The sequence below is a fragment of the Grampus griseus genome (assembly GCF_964374135.1).
Source record: "Grampus griseus genome assembly, chromosome: 4".
Classification (NCBI taxonomy): domain Eukaryota; kingdom Metazoa; phylum Chordata; class Mammalia; order Artiodactyla; family Delphinidae; genus Grampus; species Grampus griseus.
In genome coordinates, this window is record NC_138997.1 from 110,578,720 (window position 1) to 110,593,631 (window position 14,912).

At 35.4% G+C, this 14,912-nt stretch overlaps 1 protein-coding gene across 1 annotated transcript in view; it reads left to right on the top strand.

Moving 5' to 3' along the window:
• The window catches only part of ARHGEF38 (Rho guanine nucleotide exchange factor 38), a gene marked incomplete at its 3' end in the record, with an annotated part of 153,093 nt that overhangs the window by 107,544 nt on the left and 30,637 nt on the right, over positions 1-14,912 (top strand). Inside the window, exons 6-7 of the mRNA XM_082653586.1 lie at positions 10,089-10,288; positions 13,149-13,282. Of these exons, the coding sequence (XP_082509712.1) occupies positions 10,089-10,288; positions 13,149-13,282 (334 nt within the window). The remainder of the gene's footprint in view (positions 1-10,088; positions 10,289-13,148; positions 13,283-14,912) is intronic.

Here is a 14,912-nt window from a genome sequence, read left to right on the forward strand (position 1 = left end):
TTAAGCTGTACATATCTGCCATTCATGCTTTGGTGCAGAGCAACCTTGAGGAAAGACAGAATTCCAGGGTGAGGTAGAAGAATCAGGCATCATACAGGAGACCTGTAGACTAAGGTTTTATACCCCAGCCAAGCTGAGAAGTTAGTTTTTGGCATACCAAACAAGCACCCAGTTCTCTCACTTTATAAGCCTTTTCTTTCAAAAGGAAAAAAATATCCTATAGTATAAACAGATATGATTAGATTTGTTCAAGACCATTTGAATTTGAAGAGGAGTATAATAGAATAGGGCCTTTTGGTCCTTTCACACACCAGAGCTTTCCTGGCTTCTCTTCAATGACAGTTGATGGTATTGGAGGGGTGGGGGATTGCTGTCTCATTATAAAGCCTGTGGCCCTGGCATTGTGCCTAGGACTGGAGATTCACAGAGCTGGGGGATGAGAGAAGAACTTCATATGCTACACGTCTATTCTACACATACGATGTATGCTACACATATGATGTATGCTACACATAACGATGCTACGGAGAAACCCAAACCAACGTCGTGGCCAACCCAATACTTAGATTTCTTTTCCTAGAGCTTAGGTCTTTATAACCAAAGATTGAGAGACAGAGACAGACAGAAAGAGAGATTCAGAGAAGGAAAGTGAGCAAATTTTAATACATTAGCATGCACAGGGTCCTACATACAGAATACTTGAAACAAACAGCACCTTGTATTGAAATGCTTGCTTAAAAAATTGCACTGGCTTCTGCGGCAGTCCTGTTGTGTGGGTGTTAGCAGGCTGCTTATGCCCCCCTCTAACCCATTCTATACATCAAGAACTCAAAAATAGGAAGAAGAGTCATGGCGTGTGGCTGCATGAACATCAAAGCCACGTTTGCCATGAGTTATTTTCCTTCCTGTTTCTCTCATTCAGGAAAGGAGGCACAGACGCTGCTACCTAAAAGAGCAAAAGGCAATGTCAAATGTTATGTAATTGTTGGGCTCTTCAGTAGCTAAGGCCAAGAATGTCGCAACCAGAGTAGTGCATTTATGAGATGTGGGTTTTAAAATGGCTTCAAAAAAATGTCTTACTTATGGAAGCTGAAAACTGTCTTTTTTTCACAATCTGCATTTTAAAAAGTACAGAGAAAGGCAAAGACATTTAAAATTTCTAAAATGTTTACTTTGAATTATAATCTTATGAAAACATCAAAACAGTATCAAAGTGACAAGAGTCATAGAATCTTCCACCAAAGGGTCTCCCCCAAAGCATGGGATACAAGTCCCATGTTCTAAAGCAAGAAAAATATACCTATTCTAAATGTACCTCCAGAAATACACTGTTTTATCTTCAATATTTATACTTCTCTATATGCTTCTCTGCCTGACCAGTTATTTCCACCTTTGGATCTCAGGGTTTCAATCAATCTCAAAATGTTATGTTATTTTTTCTTAAGTTTTGTATTTTTAAAATTATTGAAGAAACACTGAAAACATAGAAAATCAAAATGAGGACACAGAAGACAATTGGTAGTCACATTCCAGAGTGAAGTATTTTAACATCACATGAGTCCCTTACTTCCCTGCAATTGTTTTCTCTACACAGACACATGTTGACTAAAATAGGACGGCTATATATTTCCTGTATGTCAACTTGCTACCTCTTTATCAATACATCATGAATATCTCTCTATGTCAGTAAACATAAATCCACATTGCTTTATGACTGCATACTATTCTATCTGATGTATATACCATAATTTAGTTTACCAAACCCTTACAGATACTTGAAGTGTGTCTGTCTTGCAAAGATTGACTTTACGTGTTCATTCTTATACATGATCTTTGAATAATAGTTTAATTATTTTCTTTGGATGGATTTCTAAAAGTGGAATTGCTAGATCAAAGGGCTTTTGATACTTATTGCCAGATAATTTAAGAAAAGTTGAACTAATTTATAGTCCCACTACCATATATGAGTTGTCCATTTATCTACTACTTGCTAGCACTAGATAAAATTAATGTTTGCATCCTTACAACTTATGGCAATGTAATAGGCCAAAAGTAGCGTTGTATTGTTTTCATTATCACTAAAAATAATCTTGTGTTTAACCATTTGTATTTCACCTCTAATGAATTATCTTTTTTATTGATTGTTCACTTTTACCGAGATGTTTATCTTTTTCTAAAAGATTGATGATGGCTCTTTAATTAACAAGTGTATTATCCTTTTTCTATCTTATGTACTATGAATAATTTTTCCAGATTATCATTTGACTTTTAACATAGTGTATAGTTGCTTCTGTTTTCATTTTTATCCATTCAGTTTTACAGAGCTAAATTTTAAAATAGATTTATCACTTTTTTCTATTGTAGCTTTTGGATTTTGTATCTCACTTAGAAACCCTGAGTTTGTTTTTAAACCGTAATCCCATGTTTTCACCAAGATCTTGTATAATTTCATTTTTAACATTTAAATCTTTGATCTATCTAGAAATTATTTTGGTGTAAAGAATCCATTTTTATTATTTTTTATATGACAAGCTAATTATCACAATACCTGATATTGAATGGTTCCTTTTTTCCACTGAGTAGGAATGTCATATTTACCACATAATTTCCATACATATTTGTATTTATTTCCTTATTTTCTATTTTGTGCTTGATTTCCATTTGCCCGTATATGTACCCATATCAAACTGCTTTCATTTTTGCAGTTTTATATTTTAATATCAGGTATAACTAATCTCAGCTCAGTATTATTCCTTTTCAGAATTTTCTTGAATATTCTTGAATGTTTCCTTCTTTAAAAACTTTCTCTTTTGTTAAAATTATATCTACCCATTGTTTAAAAAGCCAAATAGTTCTACAGGATTTAAGAAAAACAGTAGTCTACTGGGAACACAGGGAACTATATTCAATATTCTGGGATAAAGCATAATGGAAAATAATATAACAAAGAATGTATACATGTGTATAACTGAGTCACTTTGCTGTACAGCAGAAATTAACACAACACTGTAAATCAACTATCCTCCAATAAAAATTTTCTTTTAATTAGAAAGAAAAGAAAAATAGTAGTCTCCTCTTCTACCTGCCCCTAAATGCTCCTCACCGAACACAATATTTTCACACATTTTAGTTGACTATTTTGGTATTTATCTTCATGACTCCGAAAAAATTTGGCTTTTCCTTTTTAGGTGTTGTGTATTGACTTCCCGCTATGGAAGACAAGAATCTCTCTCTCTTCCCTACCTGATCTCTACTACACACACACACACACACACACACACACACACACACACACACACACACATCCCATCTCACCATTCTCCCTATGGAGTTACATTGTAATTTGAATTAGAACAATAATCAGTGCTTGAATTATTATACGTGAATAAATTTCAGAGCTAAACCTTGGAATAAACGGATTACTTGTTTTTCTGGGAGCTAATTATTGCCTTTTTTCCCCCCTTAATTTTCTTTGTACTAATCATTAATGCTGAACTCACAGCCAGTCATCTTGAAGACAGCCAGGTGAATTTTGTATGCTATCAATTTCATCTCCCTGTAAAAGCCTCTCCCAGAGCCTTCTGACCTTTTGAGTTTGGACTGATGACACTGGGCATTACTGCCTTTTAGGAACTCCCCTCCCATCATCTAGACTTTCTCTTTGCCTCTTTCCTGTTTTTAGTAGAGGACATCCTGCAATAGTTTCCCCTATTCATCAAAGAATGCATGGGAAGGAAAATTTTAAGAACTTTTATATCAAAAATGTCTTTATTTTACCCTCACACTTGATTTATATAGTTTGATTTCGTATAGAATTCTAAATTGAAAATCATTCATCTTCAGACTATAAAGGTAATTCGCCATTGTTTCTTTCAGTATTGCTACAAGAAATGAAAATGATTCCTAATTGTTTGTTTTTAACTGTTTAGTTTGTATGTTTCCCTGAAGGATTGTAGGCTTTACTCTGTCCCCGATAATTTGCAATTTTATGGATTCCAAGGTGAGTCCGTTTCATCCATTGTGCTGTGTACTCAGTGAGTTCTTTCAACCTGCTAACTCATGTTCCTTGAATTATTTCATAGATGATTTCCTTCCCATGTGTTCTGTTCTCTCTTTCTGGGACTCTTATTATTTTGATATTGGAACTCCTAGACTGGTCTTCTAATTTTCTTATACTTTCTTCCATTTTTGTATTTTTGCTCTTCTCTCTGGAAAGTTCCTGAACATTTTCTCCAATACTTGTGAGTTTTTATTTCTGCTATTATCCTTTTAATTTCCAAGAGCTCTTCCTTAGTCTTCCAAATGATCTCAAGGTGCCATTTGTGTAGCACCTTAAGAATTATGCTGTTTCTTAACCAGGTTTTTAACTAGTCCTTCTTATTCTAATTCCCATGCCCCTCTCCCTTCACTTCCATAGGTCTCAAGGACTCTAGTTAATGAACCTTTGGAGGAGTGATTAAATAATTGCTTCTCCATATTACTGGTTCTTTCCGGTCTGCTATATCAATTACCATTTGCTCATCTCCTTTACAGTTTCTAAAATTTGTTAGTAGTTCTATATTTGTTTTCAAAGCAATTTTAAAATTATGACAAGTGTTATTTGCTTATTATTTGCATAGCAATATGCAGTTTCCTCTAAAGTTGACTTGTGATGTTTTAAAAGGAGAGTAAATTGAAAAAAAAATCAATACCAGTATAGATGGTTTGTGGCTTCTATAAACTAAATATTAAATTTAAGATATTGTGGCCATAAAATAGAGGAAATTCAAAGTAATATGATCAATAGTTACATGATTAGTTTTCCTTCATTTTCTCCCTCAAATTAAGAAATATAGATATACCTCAATGTTGAAGTATATCTGATTTTTTCTGTTTTCATCAGTTTTTACATTGCTTAAATATCATTTTAATTTTCATTGTGCAACTGTTTTCTTGTACTCGATGCAAAGCTCTTTATAGCAAAACTGGATCCTGCTAAAACAAAGCCAGCTGTGTTTACTTAACTTTGTAATGTTCCAATAATAATTTGTAATGAGATTAGTGTAGCTACTTTCGGTACTAAATATTTGCCAAAGTATTCATGATAAGATAGAGGAATATGAAACAGAATTACAAATTAATAACTACCTTAGTTTTCAGCACAATATGTATGAGGAATTGTTATGCATTTGGTTACTTTTTGCGGGGGAGGCATGTGATAATTGGCTGCTTGGATGAACTGGGTTATATCACATAAGATTCATCTGCCTGGCACAGTGGTCAGAACTCATTCTTACTGGGAGGGATTGGATGGGGTGAGCGTTGTGGCACTGAATGCCTGGAGTGTCATTATCTAGGAACACATCCTCTATCTTTTCTACCATATTGCTTGTCTGTGTGATGTAGATGTCAGAACATCATTGCTCATCACTTGGGCAACTGTCCACCGTGCTTATCTGAAGACAAAGGTATCTGGGAGATTTCTCATTTTTGAGAAAAGCTTTTTTAATATTCGCATCTGTGATGCTTTTAAGAGAAACAGTCATCATTTATTATTGTTATTATTGTCATTTGAAACATAAAAGGGAGAGAATAGAACTTTGATGCCAAAGAGTGATAGAAAAAGAAGTAATTATAAGATCTGGACAGAACTAAAAGGCCTAGGTTGTTGTTGTTGTTTTTTTTAATATCTTTATTGGAGTATAATTGCTTTACAGTGTTGTGATAGTTTCTGCTGTATGACAAAGTGAATCAGCTATATACATATGTATATCCCCATATCCCCTGCCTCTTGCATCTCCCTCCCACCCTCCCTATCCCACCCCTCTAGGTGGTCGCAAAGCACCGAGCTGATCTCCCTGTACCATGCAGGTGCTTCCCACTAGCTATCTATTTCACATTTGGTAGTGTATATATGTCCATGCCACTCTCTCACTTTGTCCCAGCTTACCCTTCCCCCTCCCCATATCCTCAAGTCCATTCTCTACGTCTGTGTCTTTATTCCTGTCCTGTCCCTAGGTTCATCAGAACTTTCTTTTTTTTTAGATTCCATTTATATGTGTTAGCATACGGTATTTGTTTTTCTGTTTCAGACTTACTTCACTCTGTATGACAGACTCTAGGTCCATCCACCTCACTACAAATAACTCAATTTCATTTCTTTTTATGGCTGAGTACTATTCCATTGTATATACATGCCACATCTTCTTTATCCATTCATCTGTCGATGGACACTTAGGTTGCTGCCCTGTCCTGGCTATTGTAAATTGTGATGCAATGAACATTGTGGTACCTGACTCTTTTGAATTATGGTTTTCTCAAGGTATATGCCCAGTAGTGGGATTGCTGGGTCGTATGGTAGTTCTATTTTTAGTTTTTTAAGGAACCTCCATATTGTTCTCCATAGTGGTTGTATCAATTTACATTCCAACCAACAGTGCAAGAGGGTTCCCTTTTCTCCACACCCTCTCTAGCATTTATTGTTTGTAGATTTTTTTTTTTTTTTGTAAATTTTTTGATGATGGCCATTCTGACCGGTGTGAGCTGATACCTCATTGTAGTTTTGATTTGCATTTCTCTAATAATTAGTGATGTTGAGTATCCTTTCATGTGTTTGTTGGCAATCTGCATATCTTCTTTGAAGAAATGTCTGTTTAGGTCTTCTGCCCATTTTTGGATTGGGTTTTTTTTTGATATTGAGCTGCATGAGCTACTTGTATATTTTGAAGATTAATCCTTTGTCAGTTGCTTCATTTGCAAATATTTTCTCCCATTCTGAGGGTTGTCTTTTGGTCTTGTTTATGGTTTCCTTTGTTGTGCAAAAGCTTTTAAGTTTCATTAGGTCCCATTTGTTTATTTTTGTTTTTATTTCCATTTCTCTAGGAGGTGGGTCAAAAAGGATCTTGCTGTGATTTACGTCATAGAGTGTTCTGCCTGTGTTTTCTAGGTTGGTTTTTTGACGGATCCTGATAAGCAAGAAAGGAGAGCAGCTCAAAGATACAAGTATATTCTTTAATATATCTGGGCATTTTTTTTTGTAATTAGAAGTTTTTCAATATGTATGTAACAATAGGCCACACGGATAAGCTATCTTATTAAAATTGAGTTTTGTTTGATTGAATTGTGTGATTACATCTATATTTTGATGGTATTTTCAGTGATTTTTATAAGACTAAATAAACTGATATTTGGTGATAGTAAAAAGGAAAACTCAGAAGGAATCTGATCTTATTCATAAGGATAATGATTTCTTCTAATCAAGTTAATACCTTCCATATTCCTGACTTGTTCTTACTTAAGGAATTATTTCTACTTAAGTGTCTAAATTGTTGAAGAATTTATGTTTAAGATATAGAAAGATGTTGTCTGTCGTATTCAAAGCTTTGGTTACTGATATACCATTGGTGAGAAAATCTGTTTTTAGTCAGTATTTTTTCAGTATTCATAATAGATTTACATTTTTTCCCAACCACTTCACCCAGTCTTCTTGGAAACCAGTAATATCTGTCTCTCTCTCTCCCTCATTTCCTCTTTGTCACCCTGTCTCCTTAGTAGATTTGGTGCAAATGGGTAGGAAGTACAAGATAAAGTCTATCAAAGCAACTCTTTTTTGACAAAGGAGGCAAGAATATACAATGGAGAAAAGAGAGTCTCTTCAGCAAGTGGTGTTGGGAAAGTTGGACAGCTGCATGTAAATCAATGAAGTTAGGACACACCCTCATGCCATACACAAAAATAAACTCAAAATGGACATAAATGTCCATCAATATACGAATAAAGAAGATATGGTATACATGGAATATATATGGTATAAACAGTATATATGGAATATAATGGAATATTACTCAGCCATAAAAAAGAATGAAATAATGCCATTTGCAGCAACATGGATGCAATTACAGATTATCATACTAAGTGAAGTAAGTCAGAAATTCAAAGACAATTACCATATGATATCACTTATATGTGGAATCTAAAATACGGCACAAATGAACATATCTATGAAAGAGAAACAGACTCACAGACATAGAGAACAGACTTGTGGTTATCAAGGGGGAGGAGAGTAGGGAAAGGGAAGGATTGGGAGTTTGAGATTAGCAGAGGCAAACTATTACATATAGGATGGATAAATAACAAGGTCCTACTGTTTAGCACAGGGAACTATATTCAATGTCCTGTGATAAACCATAATGGAAAAGAATATGTATAACAGAGTCACTTTGCTGTACAGCAGAAATTAGCACAACACTATAAATCAACTATTCTTCAATAAATTTTTTTAACTTAAAAAAAAAAAAAGTAACTCTTTACTCCCTCACAAGCCTTTATCATTTATTTTGATTTTCCTTTGAAAAATGTTGCCTTTTGGTTTGATTCAGTCTTTGTCTCTATTACAGTATAATCATTTTCTCAACATATGAATAAAATTCAGGACTATTGTGCAATTTTTTTTTTTTTTTTTTTGCTGTATGCGTGGGCCTCTCACCGTTGTGGCCTCTCCCGTTGCGGATCACAGGCTCCAGATGCGCAGCCTCAGCGGTCATGGCTCACGGGCCCAGCCGCTCCGCGGCATGTGGGATCTTCCCGGACCGGGGCACGAACCTGTGTCCCCTGCATTGGCAGGCAGACTCTCAACCACTGCGCCAACAGGGAAGCCCATTGTGCAATTTTAAAAAAAAATGTGGAATGTAAAATTACAGAAAATATGAGAAATCTGTCACTTCAGTTTACAAATATTCATTGAGGGAATACTATTTGTCATGCTGGAGATACAGTGGTGACAGAGAAATTGAACATAAACTGGTAAATAAAGGAAAAGGATGATTCCAGATAGCGATTAAGTGCTATAATGAAAATAAAATGGGGACATGTGACAGAGTGACTGGGGTGTGTGTGTGTGTGTCTGCATGTGTGCACTTACATGTGATAATCAAAGTTCCTTAGTTTCTCACTTATCAAATGAAAAGTTCAAACAGATTCTCTCTAGGGTGCCTTCAGATCTTTTCTAATGATGCAACTTTTCTAATGTTGTTCAATGCTTTTTAGATCCGTTTCACCATTTCAATTATGTGGTCTGTTGTCCGCCCATACAGTACTTGAAACTTAGTAATTGAAGAATGAAAAATCCACCCATCAGGATTTGAAAACAGTGTCTATATTCTCTCTCTTCTAGATAAAAACCTAAAGGAAAACAAATGAGTGTATCCGTGTATCAGAAGGGACTCAAAACACAATTTTCATCCATGTTCCATTTACAGTATCTCTTTATTTGCCTCTTGCATAAAGAGGCTATTAGACATCACTGCTTTCTGGCTGAATGAATTGAATACAGTGGGTTGGACAACAGCATGACCAAGCTGGTAGCTTTTTCATTTCTTGTGAACTACTTGGCCAGTTGGAATGGCTCTAGTCTCATCTCAGAAGCTCCGAAAGGAAGAGTCAGGGGTGACTGCTCACTTTTGTGTAGCCATTTGAAGATCAGTGGGCTAAGAAGAATTCCACATGGAAAGTCATGGAAAGTCATTGCGTAATAGCAATGATTAGTGATAGTGATGATATTAACAATATCTAGAGAATGTTGCATTTATTATAAATCTCTTTGGGGGAATGTGATAGAACCTCTGAAACACTATAACTTCAACTTCTTAATTTGGTAGAAGAAAGAGGACAAATTATGTTTAGATTTTTAAACGATGAATTTATTCTCCTCACTTAATAATCACAAAAATACCATCAGGAAAATGCATTTTTAATTCGTTGTCATGGGAAATGCAGTCTAGAATTGTTTCCCACTATTATTATAAAACCTGTTATTAAAAAAACTGTAAGTGGAACATGGTTGGAAATCATGCTTTGAGTTCTTTCAGGTGAACAAATATACTTATTTTCTTTTAAATTTTGTTTAGTAGTAGGATCTTTCAGCCTTGCTTCTTTTTGCCATCCATTGTCCTTGCTTTCATTTAGAAACTGAACATAGCCAAATAGAAGGGGAAAAGGGTGAAAAACAGTTTCAGGATTAATAATAAAAAAAAAAATTAAAATCACAAAAATAAAAAGGAGATAATAAGACAAATGTTTGTGAAACAGGTATTAATTTATCTCTATTGCAGAGGCAAACCAAACTTACTGGATATGGGCTCTTTGATGATCAAACCAATTCAGAGAGTGATGAAGTACCCCCTATTACTCTGTGAACTCCGGAATTCCACCCCTCCCTCTCACCCAGACTTTAGAGCACTGGAGGATGCCTTTGCTGCAGTGAAAGATATTAATGTAAACATCAATGAACTTAAAAGACGGAAGGATTTAGGTAAGAGGAGATATGATCAATTGGGGGTTTTCCAGTGTTGGAATATTCTGTTCATGTTTTGGAGAATCAGAATGTCTCAGTAGTTACAGCAGTTGCAGTGATAATGATCATTTGATATTTAAAGTTAGAGGCTAGGGAGGAGAGGATGGTTTTGCTTTGCCAGCTAGCTTCAGGATAAGATCATGAGGCAAAAGATTGACAACTTTTTATTGAACAGCCCTATACTCAACCTCTTTTGACCACTGCATGCCCGATGACATACTGTGGGCTGAAGACACCCATAGCATATGATCTTTCTGTTCTTGGCGTTATGCATGGTAGGAAGGAGGCATGGCCTGGTAGCTGGGAGCAGTGAAAAGCTAGAGCTGAAAAGGTGTGGTGAGAAGGGCAGATACAGGTAAGATGGCCCAGCTAACACATCAGGCTTATTTGGTTCTGGAACACAAAGAATGGGTATTTTTTGGCAATTAATTGCTCCACTGAAGGGAGAAAGTATATTTCTTTCGCAAATTAACAAATTATTGTTAACTTTTTGTTAGCTAAGGTGTAAAGTTCACCTCTAAAGTAGAATGTAGGTTTCAAAATAGGAGGCACAATTAGATGGTTCCTATCATCTCAGATGTAGTAGTGCATTGGGATAGACCATGGGTCCTCTCTCAGTGTGATTTGTGTCCATAAGTTCTTGATTGGCTTTGTACTTCTAACATTAAATCTCAATTAAACAGTAAAAGCAATGGTAGGACTGTGGAGCTAATTGAACCAACCACTTCATTTATTTTTATTGTTTGTATTTTCTAATGTTTTATTTTAAAAATTGTATATATTTGCATTAATAAAGTGTAACTATAAAGAAAAGTGAAAGTTGTAGAGTGAAAGACACCGTAAACAAAATGAAAAGATAGCCCGTAGACAAAGGATTACTATCTAGAATATATAATTATTGATATTAAATCAGTAAAAACATTCTAATACAAAAAAGCTTAATAATAAAAATGAGCGATTCACAGAAAGACCAGTAAGTTTTTAAATGCTAAGATTCACTAATAATCAGGGAAATGCAAATTAAAATCACAATGACAAAGTGTTCCCAGCCTACCAGATTGGCAATAAGATTTTTAGTGGCTAATGTTAAGTGCTGAATCTCAGTTTGCAGGTGAGAATGTAAATTAGAATCACCACTTCGGAGAACAATTTGAAAATACCTATTAAATTGAAGGTACACGTACCCAAGATACAGAAAATCAGATTCTAGATATTTGAGAAGCTGGCTCATATGCTCGTGGAGAGGTATACTAGTAACTAGCATTGTTCGTAATAGCAAAAGATAAAAAAGGAAAACAAAAAAAGAAACAAGAAAACAAAGAAATAGACAGTGGCTTGCATATTAATCCAGATAATGGATGCACTGTGTTTTATATACTATGATACCAAGAAAACATAAAATTAATTAAAGTACATGTATCAATTAGACAGATCTCAAAAACACAATGTTGAGTTTTTTAAAAAGTAAATTAGCAAGTGACAGAAGAATGAATGCAATATGGTACCATCTTAATAAGGATTGAAAATAATACTATACACCGTATGACTACATACCTACAAAGTAAAGGCGTGAAAATAGATACGGATATAATAAACCCCATAACTTTGGATCACAGATCCCTTTAGGGATCAAAGATGGGGCTCAGAGAAGTTTCAATTGTTATGTGATTTTTTTAAATAAAAAGATTGGAAACAAGGCAAAATGTTAAGATTTGACAAAGCTGGGAGATGGACAATAGCTGTAATAATGTTTTAACTTTTCTGTTTGCTTAAACTCAAAATTTCAAAGTTTTAAAGAGGAAAATTTTTCTACTCTCATGATTCCAGTTTGCATAGCTAACATTTTAGTAAGTTCTCTTCAGCATTTCTATGTCTTTTTTTCTATTTTTTTCTTCTTTTTCCTTCTTTCCTTCCTTTTGCAAATGGTACTACAGTTTGCTGGGGCTTTTTAAAAACTTAATTTTATATCATGAACATTCTTCAGGTTAATATGGTCTTCTTTTTCATGGTTCCACAGTATCCCATTCATGAGTATATCATAATTGATTAAACCATACCTCTATGAGTAAACTTTTAGATTGTTTCCAACATTCTGTTCTTAGAAAAAAATGCTATAGCAAACAAAAGTTTGTATGCCTCATTATGGAAAGCAGATTTTCTACACAGACTTCCTGGTCATAGACTGTAAATATTTTCACTTTTACAAGACTCTGCCAAATTGTTCTCTACAAAAACTATATTGATTTAATCCATGTCCACAGCGTATAAGAATGCTCCTGTCTCCACACCATTACCAAAACAGAATGTTCAGAATATTTAACATTTCGAACAATATGAGAGGTGAAAATCATGTTAAAGATAAAAAAGTACACCTCAGAGAGGTCACTCAGCTTACCCCAAATCTCTCAGCTAGTGGAGAGACCACCCTGGGATGGATCTGAGGTCTTCTTATGTTGGCTGCAGTTGTCTTTCCATTAGTTAGGTCTCGATGCTTCATTCTAGAGACCCCAGCTAACAAGTGTATGGTCTGAGAAGAGAGAGTTTTTTCCAGTATCAGGAATTTCTTTAATGTGCAAGGTAAATGAACCTTGGGCTTTGAGGAGCTCAAGTCCTAGAACAGTTTCTGAAGGTCAGTGGGGTGGGCGTCTGGAGCTGTGACTGGGCAGAGGGGCTGGAGCACATTGCATCGGTACCAGAGGTCCGAAAATCATACAGAGTGTTATCTTAAATATAAATATGAATCTTGAATACTTTGGATGGAACACACACTTTCTGTGCCTCACATGTTCAGATATGTTATTGCATTCTTCCGTTTCAGTTCTAAAATACAAGAAGAACGATGAGGATGAATCACTTAAAGATAAATTGTCTAAACTAAATATTCATTCAATTAGCAAGAAATCAAAAAGAGTGACAAATCATCTAAAGATTCTGACCAGAGGAGAATCACAGGTAATTTTTCTTCTTGGGCCACATACATTTTCCTGGGGAACACGAATGCTGACATTTTTGTGAGATTTTGTTTTATCGTTATCAGAGCTGTTTCTAGAACACACTGAGAATGGAAGTAATTGCCCTCGATGCTGTTCCTTTCTCCCTCTCTCCTCTCTCTCTCCCCCTCCGTTTTGCAGGATATTGAGTGGGGGTTGTTCTGACACTGTCTTAGCTGTGGTGCTTCCATTCAGGAAGAGGACAAAGGAGAGGTAAAGACATAAGGACAGGGATCAACAAGGGATGCCCCAGGAGTTCTGACACCATCAATTAGCACATACTCTCTCACCCAAGGCAATGCCCTCTTTTCATCCCTGTCTTATTTCTGCTTTGTAAAAAGCCTCATTTCTTTTAGTTCCCTTGATGGTCATCTTATATTTATTTCACCTATGAAAATAATGTTTAGGTGCATACCTCAGCATGACTTTTCCTGCCTGTTACCACTTTCCTCTTCCCCTACCCCCAGGTGCACATTATATTACTGGGTAACTCTTTGGTGTCAGCTGTTTAGTCTAGCTTGAACCATTTTCATCTCACCCTTAATAAACAGTGAATGGATTAACAAAGGCTCTCCAACTTTAATGTGTATAAGCATCACCTGAGGAGCTTGCTAAAGACAGATTCCAGGGTTCTACCTGGTTCAAAGGTGCAACCTAGACGTCTGTATTTTTACAAAGACTACAGGTATTTTTTAAGCTAATTGACCTGGAAATAAGTGATCAATGGAACACACTTTGAGAATCACAAGATAGTAATTCTCAAATTAATTAGTAATTAATTAATTAGTAATTCATGGCCCAGAGGTGGTAATACAGTGGGCTTCTAACCAAAAGTAAGCAGAACAATTCTTAAGATACTATATAGTACTTTTGCCCCCCTTCTCGTGTGTGATTTCATCCTTTGTTATGTTAGCATCTCTAACAAAGGTTTTTACTTTGAACTAGAGGCAACTGGTTCAGCTCTGCTTTTAGATAGCTCTTCCTATCTACCTTACCCTTTGGCTGCTGTGGTCTTTTTGCTTTTCATTAAGTCTTTGCTGCTTTCGGACCACTAATCTAGAAGTGGCCTCTTCCTCCTCTGAATGCCTAACACACTTAGTGTATCTCAGTCTTGGCACTGTTAATATTTGCAGGAGTCATCACAGAAATTAAGAACAAAGTTTCTGAATTCATTCAGATCTGGGTTTGAATCTCACTTCTGCCACCTAACAAATATTTGTCTTTGGGCACATAACTTAAATTCAATGTAATCATCTGTAAATTGGGATATATAGTAGGACCTAACACATGAAGTGGTTGTGAGGATTCAATGAAATGATGCTTATAAAGAAAGGACCTAACACAGTGTAAGCATTCAGTATACTGGCTATCATCATCATCATTATTTTATATTGTATATGAAATATTGTTATTTACCTTTTAATGTGCGGACTTCTTACTTCCCACATGGATAAAAACTTCTTTATGCATGGTGTGTTAATCGTATCTTCTACTTTCTGTATTTTATGATGTTTTGACATCCTAAAAAAGCTTGCTGGCCAAAGAAAGACGCCGCTTTCTTTGAGTGGGCTAGCCCACTCTTATAGAGGGCA